Genomic DNA, 21798 nt, shown 5'->3' on the forward strand with positions numbered 1-21798 from the left:
ATATGCACATAAAAGGCATGAAGCAGTGCTTGCCCTTCTCAACAGAAGATGCCTTGATACTTTCTGTTTTATTGTTTGATTTTAGTGCTGGTCATGACCAGCTAAATCAATTTCATGACTCACTATTTGATCACAACCCTTAGTTTAAGAAGCCCTGGAATAAAGCGTAATTAGAGTAGCTCCTTCTGAATAGGCCAAGGATTGCATTGACTTATGCCAGGGTTAGCCCAGGGTGCCAGCCTGCCTGTGGCTGGGATTTTAGGTTGTATACCTCCAGGACCCTGGGGATGGCACATTTAGCATGCCACCCGATAGGCACCTGTTGGCCTGCCTTCTTAGAACAGCTCAGTTTTAAATTACTGGTTGAAATAAATCATTTTAAGCAGCCTTGTTGGAGCAGTAGGCAGCACATCCGTCTCATCATCTGAAATAAGTTATTTCAATTTCTGTGAACTAACCTGATAGGTCAACCATTCTTAACCTGGGGCCTAAGAACAGGCTTCAGGAAATTGTACCTAAAATGTGTGAGTGCACGAGAGTGAAGGGATCCATAGCTGTCATCAGAGTTTTAAACCAGTAGGGAATGAAAAAAAAGTCTAAGAACGGTTGCCCTGGAGGTTATAAACAGTTTCTGATATTCTTGGAAAATAGTATTGAAAGGGCTGACAGTTTTAATGTTTGCTGACTCTTCCTCTCATGGTCTCCCTGATATTATATCCTTCTTCCTTGGTAAACTTGTTCCCATCACACCTTCGCCCAGTCAGCATCGCCCAGGCTAGAAAACGGCAGCTCTTGGAAAGCCCCTCCACCACTGGCTGGTGCACCTGGGTGAAGACAACGCAGCTCTTGTTGGGGGGGCCGGGGGGGAGTGCAAAAGGCCAGGACCCAAGTTCAAGTCCTCTGCCATAGAGTCCTACATCCCATCCACAGTGCCCCACTGTGTGGTGTTTCATAAGGGAGCAGCCCCACCTCCAGGAACTTCACTCACAGCTGCTCACAATAATTACAGTCAACTTTACCACATTTACTAGCTGATTCTTTTTTTTTTTGGTTGATGTAAGCAGTGATCCGTTTTAGAAAATGAAAAGTAATGAGGAAACTCAATGTATAAAACAGACATAGGTCTAACTGCTGTAGTTCAAGGGGAAGAAAAGCCCCAAGGCTCTCCATAGAGAAGGGGCTGCTGACTAGGCCTTAACTCCGAGGAAATCACAACTTCCTCACTGTGTGATGTTCTTAGAAAAACTCTCTATAAATCCTCTCAGAAAACCCCATGGAATCACTAGACATAGATCTGCCACAAATGGGAAAATCACATTCCCAAGCCATAACACTATGGCAGTTAGCAGGGCCGGGGGCACCGGTGTGTAACCTGCTTCCTCGCACAGGGCCCCAGATGGACTTCATGTTCTGCTGTCTCCAGCTTGAAATTCTTCTTTATTTATTTTTTTTTTTGAGACAGAGTCTCACTCTGTCACCCATGCTGGAGTGCAATGGCGCAGTCTTGGCTCACTGCAACCTCTGCCTCCCGGGTTCAAACGATTCTCATGCCTCAGCCTCCCAGCTAGCTGGGATTACAGGTGCCCGCCACCACGCCCAGCTAATTTTTGTATTTTTAGTAGACAGGATTTTATTATGTTGGCCAAGCTCTTCTCAAACTCCTGACCTCAGGGGATCCACCCACCTCCACCTCCCGAAGTGCTGGGATTACAAGCATGAGCCACTGTGCCCGGCCAATTCTTAATGATTTTTAAGCAGCTGCCCCAAATTTTCCTTTTGCCACGGGCCCCTGACATTCCATAGCCAGTCCTAACTGGTAGAACTTTGCCTGTTCTTCTGAGTGCCTTTGTTGAGAAAAGTAATTAAGGACCTGCTGACTGGACTGCAGTGACTCAGTGAAGTGCTTGCAGCTTTATGTGAACAATAAGAAACAAAAACAGCACACTATATTTAGAGCTCCAGACGTCTGTGCGGACCCAAGTCTGCTGGCAGGGGTATTGATGTCGTACTTTGTCATTTCTGAGTGCCATTAGAGCCACCAATCTGTCTGGGCCTAGCCTGGGTCTGTAAGCGCCCCTGTTCTCATAAATACTTTATTTGTAGAGTTCCTGCTGCTGGGCTGGCCAGCACTTCCTCATTCTGTGAAATGTGTAGACACAAATTGACTTCAATTCTTGAAAAGTTTTATTTAGCTATGGAATCATAGTATTTGAGTTGGAAATAACCTTTTATAGCATATCTGACTTGCCGAGGCCCAGAAACTGTGCACATCACATCACTAAGTAGGCAAAAGGCCAGGACCCGAGTTCAAGTCCTCTGCCGTAGAGTCCTACATCCTGCCAACAGTGCCCACCATGTGCTGTTTCATAAGGGGGCAGCATCGCACCCTAGGAACTTCACTCAGAGCTGCTCACAATAATTACAGTCAACATTTGCCACATTTACTAGCTGACTGCATTTTTTTTTATTTGGTCGTTATAAGCAGCGATCCATTTTAGAAAATGAAAAATAATGAGGAAACTCAGTGTATAAAACAGACATAGGTCTAACTGCTGTAGTTCAAGGGGAAGGAAGAAGAGGTGAGAGAGGGGGCCAGAGGCCTGCCCAGCACCCAAGGAGCTCAGCTTGGAAACCCAGACCTCAGAGCACTCGGCTCTGCAGACGCATTTGGGGTGCAGGCAGTGACGGGAGAGTGGGGCGCCAGCAGCATTAGGAACCACCCAGAGACTTCAGGCAAGAGGCTCCTGAGATGTCATTTGCACCGGAAGGCCCCGTTGGCAACAGTGTGGGGGGCACATAAGGGGGGTGTCCAGGAAGATGTGACAGCGGTTCCTGCAAGAGGGGACAAGAGCCGGCACAGTGCAGTGGCCTTCAGACACCAGGGAGCAGGACAGGAGAGATCAGAGAGACCATGACCACCTCCTGCTGACCACCTGGATGTGAGGGATGAGGGGGCAGAGGGCATAAAATAAATGGGTTCACCATGCCCCCATGGGGCACCCATGCAAAGAAGAGGACACCACTAGCAAAGAAGAGGCAGCCTGTGAGGAGGAGAGATTGCAGGGAGCTTGATGACCAGAGCTGGGGACCTGCGGAAGGGGAGGGCCCGTGGAACAATTAGGTCCACAAGTGTCCAGGGGGTTAGCTGACCCCAGGGAGATGCCAGGCCCAAGGCTGGAGCTGGACACTACAGAGCCCACAGGCACCCTAGAGGACGAGCGGCCCTGTGCCCAGCAGGAAGGGCTGCCAGGCCACTCCACTCCCAGGTGCGCCCTCCCTGATCTGAGCATGTACCGTAGACCAGACCTCGAACTGAAGGGACAGAGGGATTGTGGAATCTCAGATGTATGCCCTAAAATCCCAACCACACATGAGGCAGGAGGAGCAGATACTTCGGGGGGATCAGACGTCCAGGTGCAGGGACAGTGTGCCACGAGAATGTTGGGAGACCCTACAGATGATGTCTGGGTGTCAAACGCCCCTTCTGCACACCTGAGAGTGGCTTTGCTTCTGTTCCATATTAGGCAAATCGGGATGGTCAGGACTTGTCCCAAGAGAACCAGACTGAGCCACAAGGACCTCTGATGGGGAGTGCTGGACCCTGGGGTTCCCTTGGCCCCCAGATCTCAGATTATGGACCCTCAGTGCAGGAATGCCCTAGGGGTCTTCTGACCATCACCCACCTTTTAGAGGCGGAAAGCCAAGCACCATTGTGAATATTACAAGCATGAATGGCGGCCTCATGGAACGAACCCTCCAGGTGAATCTGAGCATATACAGGGGAACACCTGTTCCTCTTACCTCATATAACAGGCATTAGTGACAGTCAGAAGACACCACAGTATGTATATCTTTTTATTACCAGATGAGATATTATGTGAAAAAGCCCTTGAAAAGTACACAGTACGGTAGTACATATTTGCATTTCTTTCCTTGAAGGTTCCCTGAGGAAAGAAACACAGATATATATGGCTTTATATCTTCACAATAATAGTAACAAGGTTGCGTCTTCAGTTTCAACTCAGAAAAATGAAATGTCTCTGAAGTTTTGCAGAGGATCCTTGTTCTTTTTGAATTTTTTAAAAAATGGATTCTACTTGGACTCATCATAGTTGGCTTCTCAAGGGAACTGGCATCAATCCATGAAGCCATTAGGTCCTGCTCATAGACACAGCCCTCTGTGCCCAGACGATGTGGACTCTGCTATAAGATCCCAGAAACGTATTTACTTTGGAGAAGCATGCCGATTGGGAAAACAACTTTCTCACCGTGTATACATGTAGTCAGAAGGTTTTGAAGAGCCTGAGAATTGCTAGCTTTCTGTGCGTAATATGCCCATGAGACAACTCTATTCTGAAATCTTTATTTTGAGGATAAATTGACCGAGGGTTCAAAAAATCTTAATAACTGGACATGAAAGAACATAAGAGTCACGAGGGTGGGGGAAGTGGAAAAGGCAGTGGGCAGACATCAGAAGCTGGTTCTAGATGGCAATTCCATTTCACTCCAAGCTGCTTTCCTCGCCTGTCCTCTGGGAATCTGTGCCACCTCTGTCACAGGGTAGAGATCGAGTGAGTGAAATAAAGAATGTGAATGAATATTGAAAACCAGAAAGCCTTACAAATGCATCAGCCATTCCGGTCTAAGGTGGCACTATTGATTTCAAGGCCCATAATTTCTAGAGAGGCATTGAGAAGTTTCTGAGGGGTGTTGGATGATAGCACGAGTTTGTTTTTCAATTTTGTAAGATGATTTGTTTTATTCCGTGGAGAATTAAGGAGAACTCCTAGGCATCGTTTCTGGCCCTGCAAACCCAAAGATGGAGAAAGGTCAACGCTGAGGGGCTTGGGTGGGACAGGAGTGGCGTGGACTTACTGAGGACTAAGCACTGCTCATGTGGAGCTTATCTCAGAGTTTCACAAACTACAGGTGGAGAATGACCGAAGACCACTAGCATACAAAGACCATTTTTGAGGCTATACGAATTTGAACTCACATGACTGAATTTTTTTATTTTGAGACCGAATCTCACTCTGTCACCCAGGCTGCAGTGCAGTGGTGCTATCTTGGCTCACTGCAACCTCCGCCTTCCAGGTTCAAGTGATTTTTGTGCCTCGGCCTCTTAAGTAGCTGGGATTACAGGCGCCTTCCACCACGCCCAGCTAATTTTTGTATTTTTAATACAGACGGGGTTTCACCATGTTGGCCAGGGTGGTCTCCAACTCCTGACCTCAAATGATCCACCCACCTCGGCCTCCCAAAGTGCTGGGATTACAGGCATGAGCCCCCGCGCCTGGCCACATGACGGATTTTACCATGGTGATGCAGAGCCCTGATTCAGCTCCTAGATTCTAGGAAGCTCAGAGACCTCTCCAGTGAGCTCTTATTCCAATTCTTAGCAAATAGGAGAGTGCTGGGTGGGGGATCTCAATCCTTCCCACCTAGTTAAAATTTCTCATTTCATATGACAACCCTCCACACACTATTTTTGGGGAATTGTGGGATTTCCTTTCAGATTCTAACTGGCCAATTCACTTTTTAAATTATCCTCATTTCTACTCACTTGTTTACATCTCTTTTTGAGAATTATTTACATTACAGATGAAACCATCTTTCTTCACCTTCTTCCTCACTCTCTCAAGGCCTTTCTTTCTCTTCTCAATGGCTTCATAATCATCTTTGTTTCTACCCAGCAGAGCTTACTCAGGGTGTCACCTGCTTCATAATGCCGGCCTCTGCAGTGCACACTTGTCCTCCTCCTTGAATCACAAAATTCACCCAATATTGGAAAGCAGGGTTAAAAAACAGGATTTATGGGGAGGCTGAGGTAGGTGGATCACTTGAGGTCAGGAGTTCGAGACCAGCCTGGCCAACATGGTGAAACCCCATCTCTACTAAAAATTAAAAAAAAAAAATAGCCGGGCATGGTGTTGCATGCCTGTAATACCAGCTACTCAGGAGCCTGAGGCAAGAAAATCACTTGAACCCGGGAGGCAGAGGTTGCAATGAGCCAAGATTGCACCACTGTACTCCAGCCTGGGCGGCAGAGCGAGACCCCACCTCAAAAACAAAAACAAAAACAGAATTTAAACAAACTTGGAAAACATGAGAAAATAGAAATGTGTAAAATTGCCTATTTGGGGAGCTGAAGGGACCTCTGTTGTCTACTAGTCAAGCTCCGTCATTTCATGCCCACAGAGACTTAGCCACCTGCCAGGTGGTGGCAAGGCCAGGGCAGGAGGCAGTGAGACCTGGGTGGGGAGAGGAGGGACACCTTAGAGTCAGCCACATCGCTGTCCAAGGTTACTTTACATTGTAGCATAAAAGTCACAGCAGGGCTACATTTTACTAATTGGTTTTACACTGAAATGTTTTAGTTTTAGGGTTTTTTTTTTAACAAATGGAGCTAAATGCTGCAGAATGTTAATTAATAAAACACTGGCAAGGACTCAAAACCAGAAGAATTCACGCAGATACTAATAAAACAGAGTCGTTGTGCATTAAATTTTCCCGCTCAAAGGCATCTTAGAGCTTATTTAATTGAACATTTTACCTGTGAAGAAATTTAGTCCCCGTGTGGAAGTGCTATAATAATACTTTAAGGACACAGAATTAGTTAATATGATTTCTTGATTTTGTTTCTTCATACAGTTAAGCAGATAGGACTTATTTTCACAAAAGGAGCTGAGAAGAGAGGGTGGGGGAAGAAACCGTACCTGACACATTGCTTTACCCAAGAGAACCCTTTGTCTTAGTCCATTTTCTGTTGCTATAACTGAATACCTGAGGCTATGTAATGTACAAAGAAAAGGGATTTATTTCTTAGGGTTCTGGAGGCTGGAAAGTCCAAGATCGAGGGAATGCATCTGATGAGGGCCTTCTTCCTGATGTGGATGCTGCAGAGTCTCAAGGTGGCCCAACGCATCACATATGGTGAGGGAGCTGGGCATGCTGGCTCAGATCTCCCTTCCTCCTCTTATGAAGCCACGAAGGCCTCACCCTGATGGCCTCAGCTGCCCCTAATTACCTCTCAAATACCATAGTCAGATTTCTTATCCTCTTAATACAGCTACAATGTGGATTAAGTTTCAATGTGAGTTTCAGAGGGGACAAATATTCAAACCCTAGCACCCCCCCCAAGCTCCACAATCTGAACAATAATGTTTGCCAAGCAGCTTTATCAAATCCACGTCTCTATAAGAAGTTTCTGCTTCTTCCAACTTTGCTGAGGATGAGGCCACCTTGACTTGACTGAGGGTGGATATCTCCACACATGGGCGGGTTCTTTTCTTGTGCTGCAGAGTCCCAGGGGACCCTGGACACAAAGGCCAGGTCTGGTGTGGCAGGTCCCATTGTGGCCCCATTCCTGCTGCCATGCTGGGCTTTGGGTACCCATCACCCGATCAGCCTGAGTGTCTGCTCCAGCAGATTCGCTTTGGGTCCTCAGGGCACTCTGGCACAGCCACCAGCAGAGAATTGAAGTGGGAGGCAGTCACAGGTGGTGGCTCAGGTGCAGATGAACATGTGGGTTCCAGTGCTGACTCCTCCATCTGCAGTTTTCTTACCTGTAAAATGGGAATAATAACATTGAGTTCATCCAGTTTCATGAGAATTAAATGATACAGGCCATGTAAAATTCTTAGCACAGTGCCCAACTGTGTAGAAAGATTAGATAAAAACAGGGGAAGGTGGAGTAAGGCAGGTGAGGTTGCTTTTCAGAACTCTCCTGAGTCATCGGCCACAGCAGCAAAGCTATTATAACTTAGATCTTACCAAAAGACATAGAGCTGCATAAATCACTTACAGTCTAAGGAAGGGCTTGGTCCTCTAATCCTTCAGCTAGTTTAATATTTAAATATTCCTATTGCATAATTTTATGAATTATGTGGTGACCATAGAGGCCAGATACAATATGTACCACGGGATCTCATCATTCGTCTTTCTAAACAACAAATGGAATATACCTCATAAGGCAAAATTTTTCTAATTTTGGAGGTAAAAAATCCCTACGTTTAAAGAAAAGTATTTTCTACTTCAGACCTTTAAAAACATGCAACTTAATTTAAATTAGAAATTTAAACTTCAATTGCACATTTCCATCTATTTTCCACCAGATTCTCAAGATGCTCTTGGGGAACGAGGCTGAGATTCTTATTCCCCACATCCTGACCAAGCTGAGCCACCATCTGCCAAGAGCCTGTGACCGCTGCATGGAAAATGCAGAATCCTGGCTCTGGGTCCCCTCTCCATTGCCCATGCCTGGCCACAGGACATAATTTTTATTGAACTCTGGATCCACTCTTGAGGGGCCTGTGTTAGAACCCGACTTCTGGGAGAGTTCAAATTCTTAATATTTCTTGCCAAACATTTCATTCGATCTCCAGCAGCCTTCAGATACAACTTTTGCAAATACTTTCCCCTCAATATTTCAGTGGAGTTTTTGGTCCCTGTCCTATTGTAATAATTCTCTGCTTCTCCATATTTTTAAGGCCCCTTTTTCATATTTGTTCCCTTCCAGAAATTAAATCTTCCTCTAATCTGAGGAAAGGCACAGCTGACTAAGCTCAGGATGGGGCCAGTGTCCTAACGTTTCTCACTGATTTCCTCCGCTGTCAGATATGGATTATAGCGCCTACCCACAGGGCTGCTGTCAAGTTAAATGAAATGGTGCTTCCAGCAGATACTCAGTAACTGGTAGCTTTCCTTAATCCTTAATAATATTGTTTTCGGCTGGACATGGTATTCATGCCTGTAATCCCAGAACTTTGGGAGGCTGAGGCAGGTGGATCACCTGAGGTCAGGAGTTCGAGACCAGCCTGGCCAACATGTCAAAATCCCATCTCCACTAAAAATACAAAAAAAAAAAAAAAAAAATAGCCAAATGTGGCGGCATGCATGCCTATAGTCCCAGCTACTCTGGAGGCTGAGGCAGGAGATATCCCTTGAACCCGGGAGGCAGAGGCTGCAATGAGCCAAGATCATGCCATTGCACTCCGGCCTGGGCAACAGAGCAAGCCTCCATCTCAAAATATAAATCAATAAATAAAATTGTTTTCATCATTATTTAGAGTTTTAGGTTCACAAAATAGGACCATAGCTCTTTTTCCTGAACTATGTTCCCACTGGCCACTTTAATGGAACCTTCTTTGCCCACTTAGGATCTGAGGGCAGGTGACTTGCATTCCACTGTAGCCTCTGGGGCTCTCACTGGTACCCCATGGAGCTTAAGTAAAAGCACCCCTGCCTCCCACCATCTCTCTCCTCCCACTCTTTCTGCATGAGCTGATCCAGGCGAACTGTTGTCAGCTCTTAGCACTTAGTCAGTATCTCCCAGCTCTCAGCCTTCTCAGAACATATTCAGAAATCCTGGACCCCTGTTTTGTCTTGTGCTTGGCATGCCTAGAATCTCATGTTTTGCCCGCATTTGTCAAGTCTTCACCTGGCAACCTGGAGTAGTGATTGCTCATAAACCTACTAAATGAGATTGAAGACATTTCTGCCTTTACTTAATCCATAGTTACTGGGTGTTTACTGCATGCCAGGCACTTAGGTGCTAGGGCTCTGAGGGTGACTAGAAATGATTCCTCCCCTCTGGGAGTCGGCTGGATGAAAGAGGAGAGCAGGTCCACAGGTCACTGCAGGCAGCTCGGTGCCACCAGAGGCATGGCCAGGATCCCTGGGCTAGCTAACTCAATCTTGTTATTTTCTAGAACCTTCCAGATTTTACAGCCTTCTCCCACCCTCAGTGTTCCATTCACCAGCTGGCTCTTAGGGAGTAACTTCTCATCTTTTTTTTTTTTTTTTTTTGAGATGGAGTCTTGATATGGTTAGGCTTTGTGTCCCCACCCAAATCTCATCCTTAATTGTAGTTCCCATAATCCCCACATGTGGTGGGAGGACCCGGTGGGAGGTAACTGAATCAAGGGGGCAGTTTCCCCCATGCTATTCTCATGATAGTGAGTGAGTTCTCATGAGATCTGATGGTTTTATAAGGGACTTCCCCCTTCACCCACCTCTCATTCTTCTCTCTCCTGCTGCCTTGTGAAGAAGGACGTCTTTGCGTCCCCTTCCACCATGATTATAAGTTTCCTGAGGCCTCGCCAGCCCTGCGGAACTGTGAATCAATTAAACCTCTTTCCTTTATAAATTACCCAGTCTCAGGTATGCCCTTATAGCAGCATGAGAACAGACTCGTACATTTTTTTTTTTTTTTTTTTTTGAGACAGAGTCTCGCTCTGTCGCTCAGGCTGTAGTGCAGTGGCATGATCTCAGCTCACTGCAGCTTGCAGCCTCCATCTCCTGGGTTCAAGCAATTCTCCTGCCTCAGCCTCCTGAGTACCTGGGACTATAGGCACACGCCACCACACCCAGCTAATTTGTGTATTTTTAGTAGAGACAGGGTTTCACCATGTTGGCCAGGATATTCTCGATCTCCTGACCTCGTAATCTGCCCACCTCAGCCTCCCAAAGTGCTGGGGTTGCAGGCGTGAGCCACCGTGCCCAGCCCTAATACATCTTTTAAATAAAGGACTCCTCTAGTGATACTGTGGTATAAAGACCACTCCCTTCTGGCAGGACCCAAACTTTAGAATCAAGGAATGTGGCAACAACTTCAAAGTGTTTGTTTAAAGAACTTCCCATCACATGTGCCCCTAACCCTACCCTGGCACACAGGACAGCCATTCAATTTTTCCACACAGAAAGTATAGAAATAATACTCTAAATATGGCTGTGTGGAGCTTCTCAGATGTGTTCACTTGGGCCCCTGAGAGCTATGTCATGTGTTGGTTGCAGTCACTTGCTCTCTTCCCAGCTCAGCTTGTGCCTAATTCTTGCCAACTTTCTATCCTGGACACTGAATGACACCAGCCTCCCCATTGGAAGGTACAACTTAGAAGCTCTTTAGCTTCCGCTCCTCTGAGCACATTCAGAGCTGGAGGCAGGAGGGTGGCTCTCCCAGCAGGACAGGATGGGCCACGATGTGAGGTCTCCCTGCTTTTCCGTGGCCTGTTCTCATCCTTGACCCGAAAAGGAAGAATGCTGTCTGCTGCCAACAATGGCAATCAAGCTGACTAACATGGAAGCTAAATTAGGAGTTCGTTCCTTGGATCTGAGGAATATTTTAGTGTCTGAAAATTGTGTCCTCACCAAATAACACAAGGAACTCTTTGACGCCATGGTGTCCTATGTTGTGGCTGTTTCTTCTTAGTATTCCGAGCACCTGATACAGTGCCGGGTACATGGAAAATACTCAGTAAAGGCAATGTAGCATTTAATGGACAGGAGCTCAGGTTAGGAGACAGATAGAGCTGGGCCCCCATCCCAGCTTTGCGATACATTAACTGTGTGACCTTGGGCAATGCACTTACTCCTGCAGATGTCCTTTTGATAGGATGAGAGTGTATTCAGTTACTTGACAAATATGTGTTAGGCTTAGAGTAGGGTTGGCAGATAAGCACAAGTGAAAAACAAATGTGAGGATGTCTTAAGTCTATTTTGTGCTGCTATAACAGAGTACTACAGACCGGGTAACTTATAAAGAGCAGAGATTTAGTCCTTACAGTTCTGGAGGCTGGGAAGTCCACGGCCACGGGGCCTGCATCTGGGAAGGGTCTTCTTGCTGTGTCCTTTCATGGCAGAAGGCGGGAGGGCAAGAGAGTGTGAGAGGCAGAGGGGGATCATTCCTTTATCAGGAGCCCGCTCCCACAATAACAGCATTAATCCTAAACCATTCATGAGAGCAGAGCCCTCATGACCTCATCCCCTCTTCAGTGCCCCACCTCTCAACGCTGTTGCACTGGGGACTGAGTTTCCAACACACGAACTTCGGGAGACACATTTAGACCATAGCAGATGATTTCAGATGCAGCCAGGGTAAAGCCGATAGGACTTGTTCATGGTTTGGATGTGGGGGTGAGAGAAAGGGTGGGGTCAGGAACGATGCCTGGGGTTCTGAGTTGAGCAACTGGTCAGATAGAGAGTCTGAAGAGGCACGTGTTTGGGGAGGGAGGACAGGATGTCCTCTCTGGGACAAGTCAAGTTTGAGGGCCAGCCAGGCCATTCAGCAGGAGTCTGTTGCTGAAGGTGAGAGGCCGCCGTTCTGGAGTCATCAGTGTAGAGTGGCATTTGGACCTTGGGATGAAAAGGGATTGCCAGTGAGAGAGAAAGACAGTCCATGGAAAAGAGACCCTGGGTGCAACTGATCATCAGATGTTGGGCAGAGAGGAAAGCACAGAAAGGGACGTGGGAGAGCACGCAGGCTCGAGGTGCAAGAATGTGGGGTGGGGATTAGGCCCGAGGTGCAAGAATGTGGGGTGGGGATTAGGCCGGTAAGAACTCCCCCGCAAGGACTGTGATGCTTTCTGACTGCCTGGAGGCACCCGCCGAGCCTCTCAGACTCATTACCACCATAAACTCAACAAACACAACAGAGGACATGAAAAATATTCAGTAGGATAATTTCTCAGTGAGCCTAGATTTTTAGTGGGATTCCTGCCACTAAAATCCCAGAAAAAGTTTGCCAGAAAAAGTTTTCAATACAAGTTCCTAGACAGGAACTGCCTTTAGCTCAGGGCTACCGGAGAGCCAGGAGTTCACACCCATCTCTAAGACGGCGCTGGTTTCCCAAGAAGCTCCCAGACTCCACGAGCAACTGTCTCGTCCGCATCATCTGTCGCTTTCATTTTGGTAGTTACTCTGCCTCCGTCGGAAAAGCACAGTGTCACAGCTTAGCTGTTATTAAACTTTCTAAGCTAAAAATACGACCTGCCTGCTATGGTAGAAACGGTCTGTAGTGCGCTGCAAGACCTTCATGCTTCAGATGGGGTGTCCCTGGTGTTAACGATGCCGCCTAGGCCCTACGTCCTTCTTTGCTGATAGGCAATTTTCACTTCAGTTAAGAGGCTCAAACCCACCGCATGTGGGATTGAGAGATCAGCTTTCCTAGAGTGAATAGGAGATTCCATCCCAGCATGTGCTTTTATGCCCCCAGTTTTCACTCTCATGCCCATTTTCTCTAGTCATACATTGAGAAGAAAAGTGGTTTCTCAAAATGATGGCCTCCAAGTCTTAGGAAATTCTGGCTGATTCAGATTTTTTTTCTCTATGTGCACTTCGTCACATAGATAGAGCTCTCATTATACAGACTGTGTAGATCAGTAACTTGGGGAAATCAGGTTTGTTTGTTGTTAATATTTAAACACTTAATTTTTTTTAGAGCTGTTTTAGGTTCACAGCAAAATTGAGAGGCAGGTCCAGAGAGTTCTCATCTACCCCTCCCCTCCACATGCACAGCCTCCCCCATTATCAACATCTCCCATCATAGTGGATAAATTTGTCAGGATTGATGAATGTGCATTGATACATCATTATCATCCAATGTCCACAGTTTACATTAGGGTTCGCTGTAGGTGTGGTACATTCTGTGGCTTTGGGCAAATGTATGATTGCGTGTTTCTGTCATTCCAGTATCACACAGAGTATTTCCCTGGCCCCGGGTATTCTCTGTGATACACCTGATACACCTGTGCGGCCCTCCCCAGCCCCAGGGAGGTTGTTTTTACGCAGGGTTTGCTTTTCCAGCCATGGGGATGGGGTGGCCAGCAACACGTGTTAACATGTAACTCACATGGGTAGGCTCAAATTATTTTCCCTGAGTGTCAGCATCTTATAGGCCATCAGCTTATCACCAGGCCAGGGAGCTCTGAAATCTCTCCTCAAGTCCTCTGCTCAGATTGGCTGTTTCTTATTACTGCCACTTGCAGGCAGCAATAATCCTCTTGCAGTTCCTCTGCTGCCACTATCATTCAGGTGTCCTCATGCCCTTTTCAAGAAACAAGCTTGCATTTGACCAAAAACGCAAGATGACCAATTTATGATACATGACCAGAAAGTCATGAAACTGACTGCCTTGCCTAACTTTGTAATGTTTTATTTATAGGGTCACACCTCATATAGCACTCCCCGTATAATTTCAAGCACATAGAGATAGATAAAATATGAAAACTGGATACAAGTTCAGCTTAGAAAAGAGCCGGAGGAGAAAGCTAAGTCATATGCCCAGCGGTGTCCTCCCCGGCCGCCACAGGCAGTCTTGTATGAGCAGGTGTGTTAGAATGGTGTTCTCAATAGAAGATCAGCTGAGTAGTCAAGAGAAGCCCTTTGCCATTACTTGCAAGGGGAAGAACAAATCTCAAATGCATTACAGACTTTGTGTGCAGATGTCCAGGTGAGAGGCCTGGGGTCTGCACTTAGGGCACCATGGGTAACCATGTAATGATGCCCATATCGGACTCCCTGTCATTTACAAAGTGCCAGAAGCAGCATGTACAGTAAGAAGATGGGAGCCGCTCTGAAAGGCCTGACCTCAAGTTCTAGTTCCACTGCTTCTGAGCTGAATGGCCCCGTGCGGGCAGTCTCCCATCTCTGTAAGCCTCAGTTTGCCCATGTGTAAAATAGGGTAACACCATCATTTTCTTCATAGGAATGTTTTGAGGCCCAATGCATTAATAAATGTGACTGATATCTGCTGAACAGTTGTAACTGAGGACAAAAGATTGTCCCTCTGTCCTGTCCCAGGCCCCTTGTGGCCTCTCTCTATGGCCATTTACTATGCAAAGCAGGTTACTTAATCGACATCCAGCCCCAGGCCAGAACTTACCATCACGTGGTGTTGGTTCCCTCTTAAGGGAAGGTTGTTCAGTGAATGTAAAGAAGTTTCTTTTACCAAAGAGAGGAATCTTGACTTTCCAAAAGAAATGAGAATTTGCCCTCCTGTTTCTTTAAGTTGCCGTTTGAGAAGAACGCATACGCTTTGTTTTTTCAAAACAGCTACGTTCTGTTGAAAGAATGACGGTGTCCTTGAACTGTCTTGATGTGAAACATTTCTCTGAGTGGTTAATTTGGAAATATGCAGAATAATATCATTGTGTTATATTATCAGAGTATTGGGTGGGAGGGGCGGGGCTCCTGCAAGTAAAAAGACATTTTATTAATTGATTTCCACTTTTTTTTTTTCTGCCTCTCATTTCAGAACGGTTTGATCACCACTGTCCCTGGGTAGGCAACTGTGTGGGGAAAAGAAACTACAGATTTTTTTATATGTTTATTTTATCTCTGTCTTTTCTGACAGTCTTTATATTTGCATTCGTTATCACCCACGTCATTCTTCGTAAGTATGCTGGCGAAATCAGATTACGTATGTAACCATTTGCCTGACTTTGATTTTCCGATTTGATTTTGATTTAATATTTTGGTCATTTCGGGCTCTCTCTTTCCCTTTCTTTCTCCCTTTCCCCTCCTCACTTCCAGCCTGCCTCGCTTTTGTTTCTCACCCTCCTCCATCCCTCCTCCGTCCCCTGTCATCCCCCACTCCCCACCCCATCTTTCACAGCACTTTCCAGGGGTCACACCTGGGCCAGGCTGCGCTTTCACCAAACAATACCTCCTCCTTGATAGGCATGTCCCATTCCAACCTGAGGGACCTCACTTTTTATCCTGCTAAGGGGTTCCCTGGAGGACTCATCCCCACATTTTGCACAAAGGACAATGTGCTGCAGTGATGAGCATTGAAGAGCAGACTTTTCTTCCTTAATGTGATACCTCCTTATGCAAGAACAGTCACCAGTCACCCTCCCTAGAAAAGATGTCTGGGGAGAAAGACTAGGTTTTCTTGCACACAAATCTATATATGTTAAAAACACACATTTGACAAGATGTTTAAGTATCTGCTAGAACATGAGCGAACTACCCCTGGCATATATATAAAGGAAGCAACTTTGATTAAAAATTAGATTTGGAAATCAATGATTTTAATATCTATTTGCCTAAGCAAATGGCATTTTTTCATTTTCCATTCTGAGGGTTATAACTTTGAATTTCTTTTGTCTCTTGGTCATTCACTTTCCTACAATAGAAAGTGATGAGAAGGAAGTGAATTTGCATTGAGTTATAAATTTAGGCCTTTGAACTTCCATTACAGTACCAACAGCAACAGTAAGCACTAGCCTTGCCTCTTGTCTGCATTCCTGAAGCATAAGCCCTCATTAGCAAGTCCCTAGCTTCTTTCTGGAATGTTTCTGTAAGTATCTGCACAAGGGCTTCACTTCCTTCCCAGGCCGCAGTGCTCAAACCACAAATGGCGTGGGCTGGGCTCAGGCTCACGTTAGGAGCACAGCTTCCTCCCTTTCTCTTCTGGTGGGTTCGGAAGGGGGTGGGGAAGTGGGTGGGAAGGAATGTTTTGCATTCATTGTTTTTGAATATTAGTCAAATTGGGCCGTTAAATGGACCATCCCAAATTTTCATAGGTACTTTCAATCCTAGTTCCCATTCTTTCTGACTATAATCTTTCATCCAAACGTGACACAAATGTGTAATATGTGCTTGAGAGCCATAACTTGGTGGGCTTGCAAGAGGACAATGGACACCCGCCTTTTCCACATCAGCTGGGCAGGATGCAGACAGGGGCACCCTCTCCCTCTATTTTCAGAGTCCTCAAAATGGCAAAAATGTGGCTAGGGTCCTATCTGTGCATTAATAGACAAAAGAAGCAGAGAGAACGACTAGGGCATTATATGTTATTTTCAAAGAAGCAGTTGTTGACACAACTAGGGAAGAAATACGAACCGATCCTCCAGCACACACGTGACACTGAAAAGCAGTATTTAGACATTATTTATTTTTATTTTTATTTTTGAGATGGAGTGTCACTCTGTTGCCCCAGCTGGAGTGCAGTGGCGGGATTTCGGCTCACTGCAGCCCCTGCCTCCCAGGTTCAAGCAATTCTCCTGCCTCGAGTAGCTGGGATTATAGGCGTGGGCCACAGCACCCGGCTAATTTTTGTATTTTTAGTAGAGATGGGGTTTCACCATCTTGGCCAGACTGGTCTCAAACTCCTGACCTCAGGTGATCCGCCTGCTTCGGCCTCCCAAAGTGCTGGGATTACAGGCGTGAGCCACTCCACCCGGCTTAGACGTTGTATTTTTATATCACCTTTAACAACCTCAAGATGCTTTTGTGTGTATTATAGGATTGTATTTATGGCCTTGTCCCTGCATTGTGGATGTCAAGGGCCAGTTGCCACGTGCTTAGTCATATACATAAACTCAGGGAACACACACACGCATGCTCATGGACTCACACACACACTCTTACCCACACTCACACATACCCTTGCGCACTCACACATACTTTTACACGCCCACACACATACCCTTACACACCCACACTCACTCTAGCCACTCATATACTCACCAATAAGCTCACACACGTGTAGCCTTACACACTCACACACCCTTACCCACATTCACACACACTCATACCCTTACACTGCCAGTCACACGTACCCTTACACACCCACTCTCACACCCCGTACACACCCACACTCACACACACACCTTTACACACCCACACTCACACATACCCATACACACCCACACACATACCCTTATACACCCACACTCACTCTAGCTACACCCACACTCATATAGTCACAATACGCTCACACACTCTCTTGCACTCACATGCTGTCATGCTCGCTCACACTCACACCATTGCACACTCACATGCTCTCACACACTCTCACGGTGAAATCTGCACCCGCCACCACACTCAGGTTACGATGTGTGTTTCACTTTCAGCTCCTCTAAGGTTTTACTGACCCTGGCTCCACCAAACTGGATTTTACTATAGTCTATACTTAAATATTGTTCATCTCTTCTTCTACACAAAAGTATTAAGAATTTACCTGCCTGTAAGTTATTGGACTATCCTGGGCAAAAGCAAATAAAACTTTTCCTTTTCCCTTATTCGACACCCCCTCATCAGTGACCCCCACAACACGACCCCACCACCCTATCTGGCTTGGCATGTGATGCTTCGGGAAGGGCACGGGGTTTACATGGCTCCTGTTACCCTCTAAGCCTCAGAAAACATTGGCACAGGCAGAGAGGAGAGCTGTCATCTGAGTCTCTCTGTGGGATCCTGGGCTCTTAGGGAAAGGCTAGACAGGGAGGGGTGGGAGAGATTTCTGTGGCCTCCAAGATTCCTGGGAAGGCGAAGTCTGGATTTCCTTGGAGAGGAAGGAGGGTGTAGGCCAGCCACATAATTAGGGTGCAGTAGAGAAAGAGAAATCATTTCTGTTGGTGCCTCATCTGCCTCAAGGCTGCGTTTGCTCCACGTGGCCGCACAGGCACTTGCGTCTGTGCCCTTTGGGGCTGGCAGAGATGGAGGAGGAAGCCTTAAGCACCGTCTCTCCTGATTAGCGCTCCACGCAGCTCCTCTCCACAGCCCCTCCCACCCACTGTGTCCCATACTCAGACACATGGGCTGTGGGCACAGAGGGAAAGGGACCTTGGGAAGAATAGGGAGCCAAGCCACTCTTCACCCTCCCAGGTGGTCGCCCATAGTGGGGCACATGGGGACACGGTGGCTACTCACCCCCTGCCACTAAGTCCCACAGTGCAGCTGCACCTGTGGTCAGATGTCACAGGGACACCATAGCACCCGTCGATTGTGTCATTTGCTTGCTACACGAAGGCCGGATGATGTCCCCAGAGGCTCATTGGCTTCCCACAGCACAGAGGGACCTGGCACTGCTACCCCAAGATGGAACTGTTAAAACTACCCCCATTTTATTTTTAAAAGTATGATGTCAATGCATAAAATAAAAATTGCTTTCTGTCAGATGCTTCTTTATTCAAGCCCCTAAAGAAACGTGTTCTTGCCTAAGACAGCTCATATTAAAATGTCTAAAGCCCAAAAGAAGTCTAATAAATTTCAGCTTTATGACTTTGTTTACTCTGGGTGTAGAAAAAGAAGTCTTTTATATGTAACCTAGTTTCCAGAACTTCCAGGGTCAAAAGTTAACAAATTTGGGGAAAACAGAAGAGAAAAGATAGCATACAGTATTCTGTTTTCCTATTAAAATGAGGAAAACAAAGGAGTCATCAGAACTATAATTTATGGGAAAGTGTGCAGACATCCATCTGCTTTTATTGAAAAAATACCCTGCAGATGTTGGGCCTAATTATGAATCCTCCATTTTCTTGATGAAAAACTTTAGTGGCGTCTCAATCTCTGATCAGTAAACTGGGTGTCGTAGCACTTACAGAATAGAATTATTTCATTGATCTTTAGCCATCTATTATTTTTATGTAGATGAGAGAGCATTCAGCATGAAGGCTGTTTATATCTGAATACTAAATGTTGGTTTCATTCCCACAGGTTCACAGCAAACAGGATTCCTAAATGCCATTAAGGACAGTCCTGCAAGATATCCTTTGTGATGGTTCTGTTTTGACGCTGCTAATGTGTTGAGTATCTGGCTGACCTTCTATGCGCACACCTCCTCATCTTCTGCCCTGGCCTTGCTTCTCATGTATCTTATTCCAAAGAACTCCCTCAGATTCACTGGCAGGAGTAGTAGCTTCTGACTACTTCCATCCCTGAGTGACTCAGCCTGTTTAAATCGAGGGCTAGGAAGCCAAGTATGAATTCTTATCCACCCCCAGAAATCAGCGTGGATTTGTGTTCAGTCAGGTTGGTTTGGGGAGAAGTAGGGCTGTGAGCTGCAACTGATCTCATTTTGATTGGCAGGTGGTCCACGCAGAACATGTAGGGATGCCCACGTGTGGGGTTGCGTCCTGGTATGCAGTCACCAGGTGAGAGTCCTCAGACCCCTCTGTATTGATTTTGTCGGGGGTTACAGTTTGCCATTCGGATCACTATATTATTTCCAGGAACAGAACACCCTTTTATAACCCTGAATAGATTAAAGATGGTCAGTCTCAAGTCATTTGGATTAATGAGGATGGTTTCCCATCCTCCCAAGCATAAATATGGGGATGCACCATAGTATTTTGAATCTTGAAAGAAAAGCGTGTGCCCATTAAGTGCTTGAATGAGGTCCCATCCCTCCCAGGGGCCCCAGGCTTTAATACAGATGGGACCCCCTGACCTGGCTCGTCAGTGACCCAGTTCTCTTTCTTCCTCATATAATCAGGTAGACTGGACTTGAACTTCTCATTACTCTTCAGAGTAATTTCCGTCTTGAGGTACAGAATTATTCGTTTTTGTTTGTTTTGTTTTGTTTGAGACCAAGTCTTACCCCATCACCCACCCAGGCTGGAGTGCAGTGGCACGATCTCGGTTCACTTCAACCTCGGCCTCCCAAGTAGCTGGGATTACAGGTATCCCCTCTATGCCCGGCTAATTTTTGTATTTTTAGTAGAGACGGGGTTTCACCATGTTGGCCAGGCTGGTCTCAAACTGCTGACCTCAAGTGATCTGCCCGCCTGGGCCTCCCCAGGTGTTGGGATTACAGGCATCAGCCACCACACCCAGCGAGGTAGGGAATTCTTAAAGAATGAAGAACTTTAATATGACTTATGTATGTATCATGTTCTTCTTAAAGTCAACCTGCCATGTCCCTGAGAACTGGTATGTGTGTTTGAGCAGGGGAGGGATTTGGATACATCTAAAAACAAATGTGTTCATATATATATATGTATATATGTTTCCATAATAGACGGTATCTCTTTCTCCAGTACCTCTGTGTTTGTGGGCAGCATAGGATGTTGGTTACAGGTCCAGATTCTATCGTCGACTAATACTTTTTAAACTCAGATCTGTACTGTGGATGGGGCCTGGGACATAAGGAAGATGTACAAAGGGGACTTGGGGGATAAATTCAACAGATAGGTCCTGTCTTCTGTTAATGATTTGGGAGGAAGTTGACTGGAAGGAAAGGTGGCCCAGGGAATGAATGAAATCTTCAATACCTGTGCTGTTAGGATCAGGTCCAGCGAGAAAAGTCCTCCTCCGTTCCTCTCCCCAACTCTACCAGGGGTGACATCCCCCCACTGTCACCTCTCTGTGCCCTTCTGTTTTCAGGGAACATTGCTTCCGCAAAGCTCATAGCCAAGCCACCTCTCCCTTCCTAAAGAAAAGGCTTGCCTAAGTCTTACAAGGAACCGTTTGTGTCATGAAGGCATGCTGGTCACATTAAGTTTTTAAAATGTGCCTCAGAACTGGCACTGGGGCCCGGGCTGCCAGCTGGAAGATTTTCTGAAGCCTCACATATGTGGCAGCTTCAGCCAACTCTCCCCAATTCTGTCCTGGCACCTGTGCCTCCCTGAGGCCCTGTGCGTGTGCAGGAGGCCTGGTGCATGTTTCAGACACAAATATCCATGACAGGAGTGCCTCTCGGCTGCGAGGGGGAAGCACTTCCTCGCTGCTGAGAAAGACCGACCTCAAAGCCTGGTCATTCCAACTGCCTTGTGTCCGGCCCACTGGCAACCTTCTGCTCCATGCGTGTCCCCTGGGCGCCACCCTTCAGGTGGAGCGTAGAGGGGCTGTGTGTGAAGTGGCCTTGTTGCTACCTGGTCTTTTTTTTTTTTTTTTTTTTCCTTAAATGGAGTCTCACTCTGTCGCCCAGGCTGGAGTGCACTGGCACGATCTCGGCTCACTGCAACCTTCGCCTCCCGGGTTCAAGCGATTCTCCTGCTTCAGCCTCCTGAGTAGCTGGGATTACAGGCGCTGTACCACCACGCTTGGCTAATTTTTGTATTTTAAGTAGAGACGGGGTTTCACCATGTTGGTCAGGCTGGTCTTGAACTCCTAACCTCGTGATCTGCCTCCCTCGGCCTCCCAAAGTGTTGGGATTACAGGCGTGAGCCACCGCGCCTGGCCACTGTCTGGTCTTTATTAGAGCTCCTGACAGACCTCCCAAGTCATGCATCTTATCCCATCAAGATCCCAGAAGGGTTCTCATTAGAGACCAAGTAGGCAGTCCTGGACTGG

At 46.6% G+C, this 21798-nt stretch overlaps 1 protein-coding gene across 2 annotated transcripts in view; it reads left to right on the forward strand.

Annotated features, from left to right (window-relative positions):
- Positions 1–21798, forward strand: part of ZDHHC14 (zinc finger DHHC-type containing 14) — a 305773-nt gene that overhangs the window by 241851 nt on the left and 42124 nt on the right. For both annotated transcript variants that reach the window (XM_003271744.3, XM_030809891.1), the window contains exons 4-5: positions 15032–15169; positions 19222–19270. In XM_003271744.3, the coding sequence (XP_003271792.1) occupies positions 15032–15169; positions 19222–19270 (187 nt within the window). The remainder of the gene's footprint in view (positions 1–15031; positions 15170–19221; positions 19271–21798) is intronic.

This window comes from Nomascus leucogenys, chromosome 3 (genome assembly GCF_006542625.1).
Source record: "Nomascus leucogenys isolate Asia chromosome 3, Asia_NLE_v1, whole genome shotgun sequence".
NCBI lineage: Eukaryota > Metazoa > Chordata > Mammalia > Primates > Hylobatidae > Nomascus > Nomascus leucogenys.